This window comes from Lissotriton helveticus, chromosome 3_2, assembly GCF_964261635.1.
Source record: "Lissotriton helveticus chromosome 3_2, aLisHel1.1, whole genome shotgun sequence".
In the NCBI taxonomy this organism is placed as follows: Eukaryota; Metazoa; Chordata; class Amphibia; order Caudata; family Salamandridae; genus Lissotriton; species Lissotriton helveticus.
In genome coordinates, this window is record NC_136062.1 from 155,326,145 (window position 1) to 155,345,265 (window position 19,121).

At 46.5% G+C, this 19,121-nt stretch overlaps 1 protein-coding gene across 1 annotated transcript in view; it reads left to right on the forward strand.

Annotated features, from left to right (window-relative positions):
- Positions 1 to 1,451: 1,451 nt before the first annotated feature.
- TSPAN3 (tetraspanin 3) overlaps positions 1,452 to 19,121 on the forward strand; it is a 246,175-nt gene continuing 228,505 nt past the window's right edge. Inside the window, exon 1 of the mRNA XM_078684946.1 lies at positions 1,452 to 1,632. Coding sequence (XP_078541072.1) covers positions 1,570 to 1,632 — 63 coding nt within the window. The 5' untranslated portion in view covers positions 1,452 to 1,569. The remainder of the gene's footprint in view (positions 1,633 to 19,121) is intronic.

Genomic DNA, 19,121 nt, shown 5'->3' on the forward strand with positions numbered 1-19,121 from the left:
GCATAATGTCGGGGCGGGCGGGGGTCGGGGAAGCCTGTTGCACCCGGGGCAGGCGGGGGTCGGGGCAGGCGGGGGACAGGCCGGGCGGGGGCCCAGGCTGCTGCATAATGTCGGGGCAGGCAGGGGTCGGGGAAGCCTGTTGCACCTAGACATGGTCGAGACAGGCTGCTAGTTTGGAATAAAGCAAGAAAAGAAGGCATAATAGGAGCCTCCATTCTTGACATAAAATTATATTTCAAAGTGTCAAAGTATAGTAATATTCTAATGACAAGCATTTTTAGCAAGATGAACACAGCGCTCTTTGTAAATAATTGTAATGTTTCTCCACTATCTTTCTTTGTGTTTTGTCTATGTAGATTCCCCAATATTCATCACCTATCATATATTGGTACATAGTTGTAAAATAACCAATTGTGTAAAGGCCCTGATGAAGATGCAAATTAATAACTAGATCAATTGAAAAGTACGTCGGTCAGGAGTGTTTGATATCCCAGTTCCAGCACAGCCCAAGAGGGAGGATTTTACCCCCCCTTTGTTCGTTCATCTGTGCATCTAGAGTTGGTCTGGGTGCCAGTATGATTGCGAGAGTGTGTAGTATGACTGCATAGTAGTATGGAATAGGTTATGTATGAAGGGGATTGTATTTGTTATATTGTTATGTTTATCTACTGTATGTACTAAGTGGACATTCGAAATTGTTCAGTATGATTAATTGATACTATGGATGGTTCTGATCAAACCTACTGAGAATTGTATTATTATGGAAAAATGTATTTGAAAATATTTATATTACTAAACACATGTGGATAAAACTTATTTTTGTAAAATATATATATATAAATTAAGAAAAAATCTAAACAAACTGATGTGTTGAGATTATCTTTGGAGATTGCCCTAGACTCTTTAAAGTTGTATTGAGAGTCAATGGTAAAAAGATATAGGTCGGGTGGGAGCTTGTTCTTGGGACAATATTGAATTTTGTATTTTTCCCCCTGCTCCCAGACTTAACATATATAGGGGGTGCCTTTTTCATAGAATCACTGTCATATCTATTGAGCAGCTTACACAGCCCAACGTCGAACAAGATATAATAGGCAATGCCCGACCCCTTGCAATAAAGAGACTCATTTTGCCCACAAAAAATACATGAAACGTCATACAGTAACCCAAGAACATGAAAATAGCACACGTCAGAGTAAGCGTCCAACATGCGAGCTATGCATATATGGGAAGTAGCTGTGGCCAGATACCTTGAAAAAGCAAAGTCGCGACAACCCTTCACAAGAAACCTACTAGAGGGGACTTTGCTTACGGTTCAGGCAAGTCGCCGTTATTATATAGGCGTGTGAAATTCAAGATGCCAAGGATAGTGGCTCAAATGTATACCACAAGAGGCTCTTTACGAACTAACGACAGCGTCCCCACAGCGGAAAGACGCCAGGCGCGTGCGCACTGAGTAGTCTGTGATGCAATCACGTGACGTGCCATGTCACACGCACCCTTGCCCTCATTGGAGCTAGTGGTCTCCCTGGAGCGGCCGGCGTAGACGTTCACTGACGGGCAGCGGCGATGGGGGGCTGCGGGATTACCTCCTCCAAGACAGTGCTGGTCTTCCTGAACCTGATATTCTGGGTGAGTGCGGCATTGTCACGAGAGCTCCCTCTACGTTGAGGCGCGTGGAGCCCCCTTCATAGGCCCTTGTGTCTAGCACGGAATAATGTCAATAGGGGCCGGGAAGACCCGCAGGCCTGGTGATCAGCCACCGCTGATTATGTACCGCGAGTATAAGGGTCCGTACTGTTGCTGCAGTTTGGTTGATCCACCACCTTGCAGGCTCTTCCACCCCGGGGAATAACAGATCCCCGGACAGCGCCTCTACTCTCTTTCCCTGCTCGCTCGAGAGTGCGAGGAGTTGGCCAGCCGCGGTGCAGTGAGTTGCCGTTCGGTAGTGAAGGCACCGGCCATCGATCCTGGTGAAAGAGCTCTACAGTAAATCGCTAATGTCAGGACAGAGCCCGCCTAGATGGGCGGAGTGTCATTGCTGTACAACTACTGATCCGCAACGCTTCGAGGGTGTGCACCATGGCATTTCTGAGTTGTAACAGTTCACAGCCACTGCTTCTTTACTGTGTGACAGTAGTATACTGCTCATTTTGCCTGCGACGCATCGAGTGCCCAAAGAGCCCCCTTTATTGCAGCAGAAAGTATTTAGTTACTATGTATTGTCAGTGCAAATCCGATGTGACAGTAGACCCCCCCTACTGCATCCCCGACACTGTAACAAAGTATACTTCCCTGTTTACCCTACTTAGTGCCCCTTCTGCCACCCCTATGGTGCGTCTGCTGTGCATTAAATACTACCACCATGCAGCAACTGCCTCCCTTGCTTTACGACCGCGTACATCTAGCACTTGCACACATTTTGATATTGTAGAACTGCTGCATTCTTACATTTCCGGTACCCTTATGTTCTCTTTATCGAGCACGTACTCGCTTGCCACAGTACACATATACTGCCTCATGTTTCTAGCCCATTGCTATTCTCGCCGCCTCTTAATATCCGTCCAATTTGCATATTTGTTTGGATAAGGGGAGGAGTGGAAGATGGATTCCTAGAAAGTACGATGCGAAATGATAATATCGAGTGTCTGGGGCTGTTGTACACAGCATAGAACGCCTCAAGATTTTCACGCACATCAAGCATCTTTTGGGAATGTAAACTTTTTTTGAAGACAAGGTCATGTGTATTGTGCCGTAAACCAGTTTGCCAAACACATTTTTGATGTTTTTGTCAATGCAGACCACCAAAGAGCAATGGCCAAGCCAGAGGGCTGGGCAACGCAATTGAAAGAAGCGACCTATTGGATCCGTAGCTCTCTTGTTATCCTCCAGAGTTTCTGTTTATGATGACGTCCCTCCCCAGCCCCTCCCCCCTTTCCTTGAGAAGCCACTAGACTGCTTTTTCCCCCCTTCACTTTCGTTCCGTTTGCTGGACAAGTCTGCAAAGCGCCACCTGTAACTTTCCCACATCCGGGGAAGATACTCGATTTCTTGTTTTCCCAACAGGTAGCGGGCAAATCCATTATTCGCTGCTGACTAAACACTAATCGAAAAACCCAATTGGACGACGAGACCTATTGTATCTGTGGCTCTCTTGGTTATCCTCCAGAGTTTCTGTTTATGATGAGACGTGACAGCCTCCTCCCACCCCCCCCCAATTTAAGAAAGCAGGCTGCTTTTTTCCCTTCACTAGTGCTTTAAATGGAAAAAAATAAGTGCAGGTACTCACCAAATTGAGATGTGTACTAGGGGGGCGGGGCGATGGGGGCGGGGCTATGGGCAGTGTAACGGGATCCGGCCAGGGGCACACATTTAATGTGATTGAGATTTAATTGGTGTGCAGATGTGCATAATTATACGAAAGCCTTTCTGGTATATATTTGAATATTGCATTTCCCTTATATGTACAAAAGGGTATATTTATTATTAAAGTGACCTTCTCATGGTGCAACACCTAGATCACCTATGACTTGCACAAGATATTTTCCTTAACATGGTTTGGAAAGGTTTAACTATCGTTAACCCTCTTATTTCGTTGCCACTTAACAGACATCACCCAGCCCCACCCAGGTGGCACAGCCTGGTCTCAAAGCACCTTACCTGCTGTAAAGTCTGATTCCCCCTTTCTGGAGTTGGGCAAGCTGCTGAAAGCTCGAGCGAGGATGCCTGGCTTTGGCTCAGTTCCAGGTCCTCTTGCACCCCCAAGCCAAAAATGAACTGAACTGTGATAGTGCACGTGCCTGCCAAACTCTAATCTCATGTGCAAAGATTAAAACAAAATAGTGACCTTAATTGCAATATAGGAGAGAAAGAAAGATACAGCCATCTAGAGGCTGAATTGCACAATGTGAAAGCAGAAATTCTGGGATCAATCCCAGCTTCCCTACATGACCAAATTTTGTGAAATGCTTCCACATGAAAAAAATACACTTTTATTTCACTGGCAATGTTTTCAGGGCTCGACTTCTGTATGAGCTTTTAAGGCCAGGCCAGACTTCCTGGTTCCGCTCTGACTGGGCTCTTCTTGTTAATTTGTTGGTTCAACCATCTCTACGCCTCCCATAGCCCCTCCACTTACACAAGAGAAAATGGCATGTAGAAGACAAAATGCAATTGTGTTGAAACACTGCGGAGAGAGCAGATCTGCACTGGGGAGAGAGTGGCATTGCACTTGCTACAAGCGCACCCTTTCACGTGCGCTTCAAGTGCAGAGTGTGGTAATACAGGGCTTGTTGGGCTTGCAGCTATACATCTGCTATGCTGGACACTGCAGACAACACTCACTCATACAAGAATACGCACAGGGTCACAGAAGCATTCATGCAGACAGGGGATTCAGTACATGCGTTTTAGAAATGCTTACATTAGCTCCTGCCCACATTACTAAACCTTAACTCCCCTAGCTGTGCACAGCATCACTATCACCACTTTCCTCCTCAGTTTGGATCCAAACATTTGCTGCCCTATTCTGCTATGCCAGCAGGAAGTCTTCTCTTCGATTTCCTGAGAGTCACGAGATATGCCTGTTAGCTGGCCCGCTCTCACACCTACAGTGCTATGGACTCCACAGTGCCTCAGTACACACTGCAGATAGCTGCAAAGGTTTTATGTGTGACATTTTCATAATTTCAGTGTAAATATGAGTGACATTCAACGACTATGAGTGACACTTTCCCACAGGCAAAATCAAGCAGTGAAGATGTGGGCAACCTATACATTTCAGAAATTACACCCTTTTGAGCAACAAGAAACTCCAAGATCTTAAAACTACTGCAGAGCACCTGAAATGAAAGGGCACTTTGGCACCAGACTGTACCAAACGGGATGTAAGAGGCCCTACCTACACACATGATCTCAGCTGCCTACTAATACAATTTCATGATTATTCACACTTGCTTTCAAATCAATCAGCCCCTGCCTGGTGTTCTGGAGGACACCAGAATATTCAGCATATGGAAGACTCTTGCACTAAACTCTCGAACCAAAGCTAAGGAGAGTCCTGATTAAACGCACCCCCAGCAGCCCTGGTTTAATGCACCCCCAGCAGCCCTGGTTTAATGCACCCCCAGCAGCCCTGAATAAATGCACCCCCAGCAGCCCTGATTAAATGCACCCCCAGCAGCCCTGATTAAATGCACCCCCAGCAGCCCTGATTAAATGCACCCCCAGCAGCCCTGGTTTAATGCACCCCCAGCAGCCCTGAATAAATGCACCCCCAGCAGCCCTGATTAAATGCACCCCCAGCAGCCCTGATTAAATGCACCCCCAGCAGCCCTGGTTAAATGCACCCCCAGCAGCCCTGGTTTAATGCACCCCCAGCAGCCCTGATTAAATGCACCCCCAGCAGCCCTGATTAAATGCACCCCCAGCAGCCCTGATTAAATGCACCCCCAGCAGCCCTGGTTAAATGCACCCCCAGCAGCCCTGGTGTAATGCACCCCCAGCAGCCCTGGTGTAATGCACCCCCAGCAGCCCTGATTAAATGCACCCCCAGCAGTGTCATGCTGTGCTGTCAACGAAGTGAGGGCAGAGCAAAGGTTCTGATTAACTTCACCCCCAGGGAACTAGGTCGAATGGCGGCGTATGTCTCTTTAATAAGGCACATCTGTGACCTCGAACCAGGAACAAACCCTCATCCGAGGAAATTACAAGAACATTTGTCTGACGTGAGCTGAACAAAAAAAAGCAGCTTCATGTGTAAGTGAACAAACAATATCGGCAATAACACTGTTCTCTGCAAGGCCCGCTGTACATCAAACATACCACAGAAACAATTAATATACGTGCCTTTATCTCAGGGCAGATGCTCTTAGTGGAAGAGATCTACTTGGCGCAGGTTCCTCCCCCCACCAGCACTGCACCCCGATATGAGCCTGTCCCAGTCTGACTCTGGTCAGAGCAGACAGAGAGTCACAGGCTGTGTCAGTAATCACAGTTTGTGTCTGCCCCTCCCAAACTTCCTGCCAGCTCCCTGGCTCTGGATGAATGCCTCCTGGCAGCCGCTCAATTAGCACATTGTGGGGGGTAGATTAGCACTCGATCAGAGTGCTTCACTAAAACGGACAGACCCACTCGGTGTCAGCTGTGTTGTGCGTCTTTTTGTAAATGCCAATTTCACAGAGCTTGGTTTACATTCCCGTGAGTACCGGTACTCTCTTTTGGACAAAGAGAAGTTCCGGTACTCAAGCGCCGAAAATTTAGAAGTGCCGGTACTCAGTACCGGTGAGTACCGGCCCATTTAAAGCACTGCCCTTCACTATTGTTCTATTCGCAGTACAGAGGCTGCAAAGCACCCCTATACATTTTCCACATCTGGGAAAGACACTAGATTTCTTGTTTTCCTAACGGGTAACAGTGAAAATCCATTATTCTCAGCTGATTTAACACCAATCAAAAAAACGTGGGGCCGTTACATGACTAGTGTTTAAAAGCCATTCTGCATACATACGTTTTACCGACGTGGGATTGGTTTTCAGTCACTTTTTCAATTTCAGTATTCGAGGGGAAAGCCAGAGGTTTTTGCTGCCTGTTATTGATGTTGTGTGATGGTGAGTTCTTATATCACTCTTCCTGAAAAAGTGTATCGGTGTGGAGCAGAGAAAGGAATGAGAAACATGTATATATAACTTATATCTGTATAATTTTTGTCGACTGTTGTGATGTGGAATTGTTGGAACATGCCTTCCAGAAGCCATCGTCAAGCTGTTGAGATTACTATTTTTTCACGTGTCTGCCTGCCATCTGAACTGTTGGTACTCACTTCTGCCCTCGCTGTGGACAGTTGCTAACAGTGTAGACCAACCATGTCCTTGGATTGCCATCACATTCCATTCGTGCTCTGCACTCTTCAGTTATTTCCAGAGTCTGGCACAGGGACTTATCTTTGAGGTTCTAGTTTTAAAGGTCCCCAACAAAGTTGCTCTGAAAAGCTCATGCCTTATATTAAACCTTTTCAAGCCCTTTGGTTGTAAACGGTACAGCAGCTCCGCGTTGATTTCTGATGGTTACTCTGTTAAAGAAGCTATTCGTTACTTTACATGTCAGGTTTTCCACAGGGATATGTATTGAAAGTAACCATTGTTATTTTTTTCTTCATTAAATAATTTGACAGGTTGGATTTTTCTACTTCATTGTTTGCACCACTAGGAGAAATGTCATAAATAGGCTGTATTTAGAGTGTGTTTCTGTTCTCTTGTTGACAGTCATTAGAATGAGTAATGAGACTCCTTAGCTCAGCTGTCTTTTAAAGGCAGATGATCCTTCGTGGTTTACCCCGGACAGCATGAATCCTCTGTCATGTGGTTAGCCTCACTTCTACACTCGTTAGTCTAAGGTCTCTACTTCTGCTGATGGTCTTAAGAACGTAATACAGATGCTTTAAGGCACAACCATGATAATGAATTGTGTCTTTTGTTTGTAGGAAAAACCTTTTCTATTGGATAAGTAATAAATACAATTTTCAACCTTTACACATTTCACTTTAATCACACAAGCTTATCTGCTTCGAGTAAAGTGTACAGGGTGTGTATTCACTTGCTGTAAGGAAATACGGTTCTTTCGGAAATATCACATTTAACTTCCTTTCCAGGCCAGTTTACAAATGGAGCTAAAGCAAACCTGTACTATCAAGGCCAAGCTTGAATTGTACAACCCAGGGCCGTTTTGTCATTGCGACATGACCTGACCTGAGAGAGTGATGCGGACTGGGATGCTGTTGCAAGACGGCCTTCAAAATTCTAGTGGTTGGGAATGAATTGGCAGCAGTGCAGAAATTATCACACTGCTCAAATCATGCCTGTTTATTGCTAGTTGGATGGGCGTAGATGTACATGATATGAAACAAGTATAAGTAATTCTGAATGTGTGAATGAGAGATATCTGCTTACCAAAGTTGTGGGCTGGTAGTTAATTCCAGTAGGTTGTAGAAGATACATAGGATACGTTAAATCACTAAATCTTAGTTTACTCACCTTTTCAGTTGTATGGGGTGGTGTACTAAGAGGAGGACCCTAAGAATCTAACACTGTGGCAGTGCCTCTGGTCTACTCTGCATGTACCCCCATGTAGGATAGTTTCCAGAGTGGCTTTCCAGACAACCTTGTTGAATTTGTTGATAGATGGAAAGCTGTTTGGTTGCTTTACGATTGTTATTTGTTTCTGAGGCTGTTCCCAAAATACATGCAGACTATGGATAGCGATTTGTGCCTAAACAGGGAGCCCTAGTAGAGATGGTCACATTTAGATATTGCCTTTTAATACAAGTACATAAAAGTATTACAATATAGTAGTTCCCTTGTTTTTTCCTTCAAGTGGACTACACCTGCCTACAGACAGGAGTAAGTTACTCATAGAGTGTGACACCCTTTTATGTCATGGGGGTATAAGGAAACTGTGTTTTTCCATATAAAGTATATTTCACCTGTGGAAATACACATTCGCAAGATTACTCAGTAGAGGATTAGCACAAGTGCAATCTTATTGGGGGAGCACTCTTGTAGATAGATGTCCATTCTACTCCTCGTAGAGCCCAAGTCAAGGAGTCGTAGATTTCCAGCATGCCATTTGAAGCGGTGCTTTGTGAGTCGTGTGCTCTGTTTCTAAATGAAGGTTATAACACTGACTGCCATTTTTCTAATGAATAGGCCTGTCTTTGTATGCTTGAATTTGAAGGTCCGTGTACACAGTGAGCTCCACTGTTGCCTGAGCTGCTCACTAGTAGCTGAGCAAGAGCCGCAGCCACGTGGATGCCATGAACTCTCTCTTCTTCGGGGGTGTAGTCTTTTCGTTTCTGCTCGCCTTTCCATAATTATGAATGAGTGTGGCCGGGAAAGGGGGCCGAGGGAAAAGACGGGCAGATAACACGAAAGGCAAGATGGCGATTTTAAATGCAGTTTTAACACCGAAATCTAGAGACTATTGGAAAACTAAGTAGACCAGCAATGCGCCATATTTAAAACACTTATTGAGAAAAATTGAATTCTCTTTACGATAAAGCATTACTTTGGTTGGTAGTTGACTGTAAATTGGTACATATTATATTAATCGAGGGAAACAAGCAAAGTCTGTTTTTGTGTCTGTACACATAGTATTCATTTGGTCGTGCTACTTTTAAAGCCGTTTTTGAAATACTGACTTGGATAAATACAACTTGCAACCAATTATCCAACGTCGTGTAGTAATTATGTTAAAAACATTGGAAACCGATGTACTGTACTTACTCTGTACATTCAAGACCCAGGTTTCTAATATAAGGGTTGTTTTCATAGAGTTCGATTGTTTTACATTTTTCTTATTTGGGGTTTAGCCTAGTCCTCTTTAATTTCTGTATCCCTTGTTGCGTTGTTTTTGCGTGATAGTCGGTTGGTGTGACTTCTTTTTCTCTGTAACAAACCCCTGTGAATGAACTGCAAGGTGACATGTCAAGAAACACTGTAAATAAATAGCAACTGAACGCTGCGACTCTAATAAGTCTGCTCTCCTTTCCTTAACAAGGAACATTGGCACCCTATGATAACCTCCCTTTCTCCCAGTAGAGGCTTACATCCGACTTCCCACGTTTGTCTGTCGCTGCCCCAGCCCTTGTTTTATTTTTCCATTCTTCTATGAATGACATTTCTAGAGAGGCGGTGAAAGATGTCATTCACTTCGTTACTCAACTTTCTGAGCGGCAGACAGGTTATGTTTTAAACAGACTCTTAGCATGAAGAATACTTGTTTTGCCATATGTCACCCGCCTTCTTCGCATGTCTATGTTGTGGACCAGGCTTACTAAATGTCTTCGAATGTATAATCTCACAAGACTTTTTTGTGTTCAGTGTTCACGTGGCATGCAGCCATTGTTAATGCAGAAGTGTCCCATGAAGCTTTCCTTTCATCTCTGCAGTTGTAAACCTGCAGGGAGCATCAATTCCTGGGACCCGAATCACAAGTCAATGCTACAAAAAGTTCACAATCTACTTAAATGTAAATGTCCAGCTATATTTCAGTAGATTTCCGACTTTTTTGTTGATTGACAAAGAAACTGCAAATTATACCTGGTGTCTGGCTTCAGGAGACCATTTATGAATTTACCAAATACTTACAGGGACATAGAGATTGGCCATCATTTACCTATGTTCTTCTTAATTGTCATTCTCATTTCCTTGTTTCTAATTCAAAAAGCTTTCCTTCTCCTTCTTCCGCCTGTCTCTCTCCTTGAGCATAGCCTCTTTTCCATTCTCTTGACAGCCTCCCTCATGTTCTTACACTGCTAAGTTTTTTGGAACTTCTTTTTGGTTTACCACTCCATCGGAATGCATGTGTCTTCCAGCTTTCTTCCTCATTTGGTTCTCATTATTGTGTTTCATCACCGCCCTGTACTCCTTGTTGCATTTTTTTTAAATCACTGATCTAAGCTGCATTCACCATGTTAAATTTGGCAATAAAAAGGCAAATGAAATGGCTCACGCAGCATTCAGCCGGGGCACGCATAGGTGGGTTACGTATGTGTGCGTTAGCATTTTTACTTACATATGCGTACACAGAAAGAATGGCACGCCGACTACCAATGGTAGCCATATCATTGTGTCTTTTGTAGTACTCGCCCCACCACCCCCCCCCCAACAATGATTAATAGCATCAGCAAAACCTAGAGGGCTTTCTGTCCCGCACCCCACCCACCCCATATCCCTGCCTCCACCACCAGGGAGGACAAATCAGTGGCGGCTGGTCTATAGGGGCGCCAGGGGCGGTGCCCACAAGGCAAAATCAGCAACAGAATAATAACGGGCAGCAAGAAATGTAAGCAGACGCAATTCGTCTGTTTACATTTCTGGCCTGTTCTTCACAGGGGTGCGTGCGCATGAGTCATGGTGAACATCAAACGCACAGTGCAGGCACGCAGGCGATGGCGAGAGCAGTAGGAGTCCAGCAGACTCCGACTGCGCAAGTGTGAGCTGAGGGTGGTTTCATTTCTGCACGGCCACTCCATTGACATTACACTAGGTATGCTGCGCATGCCTATTGTAATGCAGGAGTCTAAAGATAGGATCCTGTCTGGCGGTGACGTACTTTCACCCGATGCCCTGTCAAATGGCAGGATCTAGCCGTGTAGCTGCCCTCAGTCGCATCCAGTCTTACGATTTGCCAACGTCACTCTGTGAGAGGACTCGCACTCGGAGACGTGATGCAAAGCGGGACCGGTGGTAAGTTTTAAAGTTTATTGGTTTTACTTTTTATTTTATTTTTTTCACACCCTTCTGTGTTACATTCTGGCTCTCAAAATAAATACAACAACCTCGCAACTTTAGTGCGCGTGAAATGAAAGGCGACTAGTAATATGCATTTAAAGGTCACGGGTTCATGTTCAGCAAGGTGGGTTCAGTCAGGCTCTCCACCCCCATCTCATCCGAGGCGGATAAAATGAGGAGCGGTCCCGACTGCGTGCTCGAAGCACTTGGAGTCAGTTCGTAAAGTATGTCTACCCCACTGGTCAAAGTTTGGTTAAATGTCTACCTCGAGCTGTATTTAAAAAAAAAAAAAATGTATGTGTGTGTGTATGTATATAAAAAAAAAATTTCAGCGCCTCGTCAAGGGTATTAAGCGCTATAAATAAAAACATTGACAAATGCCGTTTATTTATTCGATTTATTAAAGCCATGGACATTTGACATACATTTAAAGGCGGATAAACGATGTCTCATCTCAATGCAGCCAGACTTATGCAATCAAAAGGGGCGAACTTCGAAGTAAATATACCTATGCACATTCAGAGGTGCAACTAGTGAGGGGGGGGGAGGCACTAACACATTATGCAGTGAGGTCGGAGATGTCATAGCCATGTCAAAATTACCTGTGGGGGGTCTTGCTTGCTTCACTCCTGAGGCACAGCCGGGAGCTTTGATCGTCAAAACTGTATCTTTTTAGAATTGTGTTACGAATTGATTTTAAAAATTGAGCACTAACTCTCACCTGATGACTTCTTTTGGGGCATTTATCCTCACCTCGTGACACCCCCGCAGCCGACTTGAACGCTGCCGCGGGATTGAAAATCGCCATTGCCGCCATCAGCGAGCGAGCCTGCCCTTAGGCCACGCCCACCCACACAAGGCCACGCCCCCTCCGCCTACTTATAGAGCTGACTACCAGCCCATTGCAGATTCTATACTCCTGAGGCACAGCCGGGAGCTATGATCGTCAAAACTGTATCTTTTTAGAATTGTGTTACGAATTGATTTAAAAAATTGAGCACTAACTCTCACCTGATAACTTCTGTTGGGGCATTTATCCTCGCCTCGTGACACCCGCGCAGCCGACTTGAACGCTGCCGCGGGATTGAAAATCGCCATTGCCGCCATCAGCGAGCAAGCCTGCCCTTAGGCCACGCCCACCCTCACAAGGCCACGCCCTTAACCCCGTATAAAAATATGTGCATCTATCGTACGCGCAGCGGACGGGCGCAGCGGGCGCGCCTAAGGCAAGCCCGTCTGGGCCTGTCTGGGCCCATCTGGGCCTGTCTGGGCCCAGCCGGCCCTAGGCCCAGTCACTATGCCCAATTCTCCGGTAGGCCGTATTACCTACCCTAAAGACAGGCTTCTTGCACTCAACCCATCGAAAAATCCGAAGTGTATTTACACCTACTCAGGAGAAATTCCCTTTACCAACTGTGACCTCTGCAATCCGGCACCTACCGCCAACGAATGCCAGGGCATACAGCTTGGCCTCCTCAATTGCAGGTCCCTTCCCAAGCACTCTCATGAAATCAACCTTCTGATACATGACCATGCAATGGACATTCTATTCCTCACGGAAACGTGGCTCACCCCCTGCTCGGAGTCTGACATTGTCAACGCTCTACCACCGGGCTACCAAATACACTCGCAGAATAGACACCTTGGCAGAGGAGGTGGCCTGGCAATTATCTACAGAGAACAATTCTCCTGCAGAACCGATAATGGTAATATAGACAACTGCGAAAGCTGTCACTTCGCCTTACAGATATCCCCCATTACTTCCCTCTCCGGTCTACTGATATACCGCCCGCCGGGAGCCCCAGCCAAATTCCCAAGTGCTCTTGCCAACACAGTCACCCAGATGGCAACCATTACTTCCAACTTTCCAATACTGGGTGACCTGAACCTCCATCTACTTGACCCCAAGGACACAATTGCCTCCGACCTTCTCCTTGATCTCACGTCCTATAACATCAGACTAGTGAACTCAGAACCCACCCATGAAAAAGGACATCTCCTGGACCCCATTTTCTCCAACATCCCCTACCTCAAAAGCAATACTCCGCTTCCTCTACCCTGGACAGACCATTTCCTTATACCCATCCATTGGCACCTCCCAGTCCCTGCTTCCCCCTCATCGAAAACCTGGGTCACCGACCGGCGCTGGCACAAACTCTCGACAGAAGAATGGACCACTACACTCAGGGTCACTCTTCCCCGCCCCCCCGGCCTCTGACCCTGTCATGGCGGACAGCCAGTTCAACACCTGGCTTACTCAATCTCTGGACAATATCCTCCCTAAAACCACCAGCCTTCAGCAAGTAAAAAGAGTGAACCCGGCTCCCTGGTACACGCCAGAGCTTAATCTCCTACGTAAGGAATGCAAAAGAACAGAACGTTTATGGAGACGGGACAAATCCACAGGTAAAAAAGCTGATTTTCGCGCCTCCCTAAAAAAATATAAACTTGTCCTTCGCAATACCAAAAGCACCTTCTTTGAGGATAGGATAAAAAAATCTGCCTGCTCCGCCAGGGAAACCTTCAGCATTCTTAAAGAACTACTCAAAGTCCCAGAGCCGCGACCGGAGAAACTTCCGGATCCACAAACCTCGGAAGAGAAATGCCTTAACCTGGCCAAGTTCTTTGAGGAGAAAAATCAAAATATTCTCGCCTCCCTCCCTCCTGTCGACCTCAGTTTCACCAATAAAACCTGCACTAATTTGGACTCAGCCACCACCCACCTAAGTTCCTTTGGCCCTGTTACCATGGAAGAGGTCCTAACATCGCTAGCCACAATCAAAAGCGGCTCCCCTAGTGACCCAGTGCCCCTACGTATACTGAAAAAAGTGACCATCGCCCCTCCCCTCACAGACCTTATCAATTCATCATTGCTCCAGGGAATAGTTCCCCCTAGTTGGAAAGCGGCCGTTGTTAAGGCACTTTTTAAAAAAAACCTCACTAGACCCCCTCGACCTGGCCAACTACAGGCCAATCTCCATCCTCCCTGGAACCAGCAAAATCACCGAAAAGCTGGTCAACAAAAAACTTTCACAGTTTCTAGAGTCCAACAACTTGCTCAGAGACTCACAAACCGGATTCCGCCCAGGACAGGGCACTGACATTGCCCTACTTGCGGCAGTGGAGGAGGCCAGAATTATCCTGGACGCAGGAGGATCAGTGGCAGTGATCCTCCTGGACCTCAGTGCGGCCTTCGACACTGTCAACCACCAGGTCCTAATCCAGCGACTCAAAAACATCGGTGTGGAAGGCACTGCCCTGGCATGGCTTGCTTCATTCTTAGACCATCGCTCCTTCCAGGTATGGGAGAACGACACCCGCTCCCCAATTACCCCCCTCCAGTGCGGAGTGCCCCAGGGCTCGTCACTAAGCCCGACATTATTTAATGTCTACATGTCCCCACTGGAGGAGGTGGTCACCCCGTTCGGAGTAAAAATCATTAACTACGCAGATGACACACAACTAGTGGTGTCTCTGTCACATCCCAATCATGGACCATCTAACCTACACAGCTGCCTAGCAGAAATTCAGAGATGGATGGACTGTTCGTCGTTGAAACTCAACGGATCAAAGACGGATATCCTACTCCTCGGCCAAAATGGGACCTCCCTTCCACCCAACATCTGGCCCCCCTATCTGGGAGACCCTCCAGTTCCCAAAACTGAGATCAAAAGCCTGGGAATCTGGATAGGAAAAGACTTAACCTTTAAGACCCAAGCAAAAAAAATCACCGGGACTTGCTTTGGGCTACTTAAATCCATCAGGAAAGTCCTGCCCCTGCTCCCCCCGTCTCCCAGAGATTGCTCATCCAAGGCCTCATCCTTTCTAGGCTGGACTATGGCAACGCGATCTATCTGGGCGCGCCCGAGGCAACCTTCGACAAGCTGCAGAGAATCCAGAATGCCGCGGCACGGATCCTTACCAACACTCCGGTCAGATCATCGGCCAGGCCAGCCCTGAAACATCTCCACTGGCTCCCAGTGAGAGAGCGAGTCAAATTTAAGGCCCTTTGCCTATCCCACAAACTCCTGCAGGACAAAGGTCCCCCTATCCTCAGGAAATTCATCAGACCATTACAAACCCGTAAGATCCCTTCGCTCTGATCACTAACACCTTATCACTACCTTCAGAGTGAAGAAGGCACGCACTGGCGGACGACGTTTCTCTGTGAACGCGGTGCACCTATGGAACGCCCTCCCCCCCAATCTTAGGAGGGAACCAGATTACCTTCGGTTCAGAAAACTCCTGAAAACTTACCTATTCCCTTGATCCCCTCCTTTTCGCTGTCCTCTTGAGTGTCTGGATCTTAGCGCTGGGATGCTTGTGGGTTACTACGCGCTTTATAAAACCTTAAATAAATAAATAAATAAAGCATTTCAAAGCATTGTATATTAACATGACGGGCTAGTGTTATTGTTGGAAAATATGAAGCTCATACCCCCAATCTTACTAACCAAGCTACTCCCGACGGAAGTCTGTACTGAAACGTCCCGATGGAAGTGTGTACTGAAAAAAGTAAATTTGCATGAATAAAATAATTAGTTTGCAAGGGTGACCTGGATCGGGCCGTAGTTCATGTCACATTCATAACCTGACAGCACTACATAACTACACTTTCATAATTGCTTTATTAACCTTTTTAATCTCTCAGATTTGGTTGAAAATGCACTATTTGCTCCCTCTTTTTTTCAAAATGTTATCAAGGGGGGGAACCTACGAACCGCACTTATGATGGTCTGGCTTGCTCTCTACGCTTGCCCGCCACTGGGCATTGATCCAGACCTTTTACGCCCTCCCACTTTCAAATGTCACCAGCGGCCACTGGGACAAATTGGGGGTAGATACCCCACTGTGTTTCCTCAATGAGACAAGAACACTATTAGGACCCTTGGTGTGGTGGGCAGGGATTCCTGGGGGGAGGGGTGAACTCTCACTCTTTGGAACAATACCTTCTCGGAGACTACCCTCCTATGGTGATCCCTGAGCAAGGGTCCACTTTTTTAAAAGGGAGATTAATTCCAAGGCAGTGGGTCTCGCCTGGTGCTTGGGAGGGGCGGAACTATGCCCCAAGTGCAGTCTATTTTTAGCTGTCGCGCCACACCGCTTTAGTTGTCTGCCACACCTTCCAATCCACACAAAAAAAAATAGACGGCGAGCAGCCTTGGGGTCAGGCTACTTCAGCCTTTGCTTTTTTCCCGTTTGTTTAAACGCACAGGTGTATTGAACCAATTTAGATTTTTGCTAAAGTGATTTAGCAAAGGAGATCATTTATTTGCAGAATTATATAATTTTTACATGAAACCAGTTACTACTGCATAGAAGCAGGGGAGAGGTGTGGCGCAGCGGGCAGATCGTCTGACTCCGGAGCGTGGGCTCACAGTGCGATTCCCGGCTGCAGCTTAGCTCCGCATCATGTGACTCTGGGAAATAGTACACCTAATCTCCCTGACGGCCTCTCAGCGCCTGGGTACCTTTAGGGGGTGATAAGTTCACCCTTTACAAATGTGGAATTATTATTCTTATTACAAGAGCACGATTACGTATGTTTCCTTTATATAGAATCAAACACAGGTACATCAGAAAAAAGAAGCCTGTATCGCACATGACCATTTTTGACATTGCACTTGTTGAGCCCCTGATTGAGAACTGCGAGCGAGTAGACCAGATAAAGTACTGCAACTACTGCTGATGTTGCTTGTGTGCTGCAGAAGCGCAGACTGCCAGTGTTTGGAAGCTGGAGGAAATTCTGGGATCCTATTGAAAGAGAGGCACACAAGCGTCTTTTGCGAGAATATAAGACTAGAGTAATTAAAGAAAAACAGGAGTTTTTCTCTAATCTTACCACATCTCTCACCTCGTCTAGGGAACTCTTCAAGATTGTGGACTCTCTGTGTTCCCTCCAAGTGCCTGATCCAGTTGTGGGATCACAGGAGTTGTGCAATAATATCTCAGAGTCCATAAAAAAATTGAGGATATATATCTCGCCCTGGAAACTCAGAGGAACACTTTGGGGGATCTTTCCTCCCTAACTCTAGCCAACTTAGAGTCTTGGTCGAGAGACCCCACCAAGATCCTTACTCATTTTCCCCCGCTCTCCCTTGATGGACTTGATCGCCTGTTAGACAGGACAAAGTCGGCTTCCCCTGCGGACCCTTGTCTTCTGAAGGAATGTAGGGATACCCTTTTGCCGCCTCTTCTTGAAGTGATGAATGGTGCCATGGCTCAGGGTACCTTCCCTTCGGTTTGGAAAAAAGCAATAGTGAAGCCCCTTTTTAAAAAGCCCACCCTGGATCCCGAACAGCTTAAAAACTTCAGACCTATCTCTCTGTTACCGGCCCCTGCAAAAATCCTCTAATCTCATCTGAATTTTTATCTATCTTCTTTTTTGGATTCCTCGGGGTACCTAGACACCTCCCAGCACGGATTCAGAAAGTTCCATAGCACTGAATCCGCACTTACTATGGTGGTCAATAACATTCGCCTGAAGGTAGATCTGGGCCAAACCACTGTGTTGACCACTTGACCTCACAGCAGCGTTTGATACCCTGTCTCCCTCTACTTTAATATCTCGCCTGAGGGAGGCAGGGATTGCGGGGTCGGCCTTGAGCCTTCTGCACTCTTTTTTACGTCTAAGAGAGCAGAGAGTCATGCTCGGAGAGTTCCTCTCCCCTGCCAAATCCGTGCAATATGGGGTGCCACAGGGGTCGGCCTTGAGTCCGACCCTTTTTAACATCTATGTGGCCCCCCTTGCTAGGTTAGTAAAATCGCAGGGGATGGAGGTTGTGTCATACGCCGATGACACTCAAATTATGGTGTCCCTGGCCCACGCTGTTACTACATCCGCTGTCAACTTTAGGACTTGTATGCAGACAGTCGCGGAGTGGATGGTCCAAAACTCCCTAAAGTTGAACGGCGATAAAACAGAGATCCTGGTCTTTGGCAAAGACCAGGACATTTGGTCTAAGGAGTGGTGGCCTACATCTTTGGGACCCTGCCCCCTCCTTCCCAATCGGCCAGAAATCTCGGCGTTATATTTGACACATCGCTGTCCATGACTCTTCAGGTCAACAGAACGGTGGCCACTTGCTGGGGGATCATTAAGATCCTTAAAAGAATTCTGCACTATCTCTCTCCCCAAGCACGTAAGCAAACGGTTGTTGCATTAGTGGGCTCCAGGTTGGACTACTGTAATGCGCTTTATGCAGATTCCAACAAGGGCCTTATCCAGCGCCTTCAGGTCGTGCAGAACGCGGCTGCGAGATTTGTTTTGGCTATACCTAATGCATCCTCTGCTACAATGGCCAGGAAGAGCCTGCACTGGCTTCCCATTCAACAGAGGATCTCATTTAAGATCCTTTGTCTGGCCTACAGAGCTCTTTTAGCTGGCCCTCTGGACCCTTTGGGCTCTCTTTTAATTCGCTATGCTCCTAGCAGGACCCTTAGATCTTCGGAGATGAATCTGCTTATAGTTCCTCGCGCAAGAAAGGTCAGATGGGGCAGCAGAGCTTTTTCCATCATTGCCCCTCGGTTGTGGAATGCCCTCCCTCTGGAGATTAAGGCCCAACCGTCTCTGGCCCTCTTTAAAAAGGCGCTCAAAACTTGGTGCTTTATCAAGGCCTACCAGTAAGAGAGTATATTTGCTCTAGCTAGCTTCTTTTGGTTAGGCGCCTTGACGCCCATTGGGCTTAGTAGCCCGATACAAATCGGATTTCATCTCATTTCATTTCATTTCATTTGGGGTAGTCACTTGAGCAAGGCACTTAATAAATTAGAGTTTGGATCATTATAAGGTGAATCACCTCACAGAAGATGACAACCACATGAATGTGATGA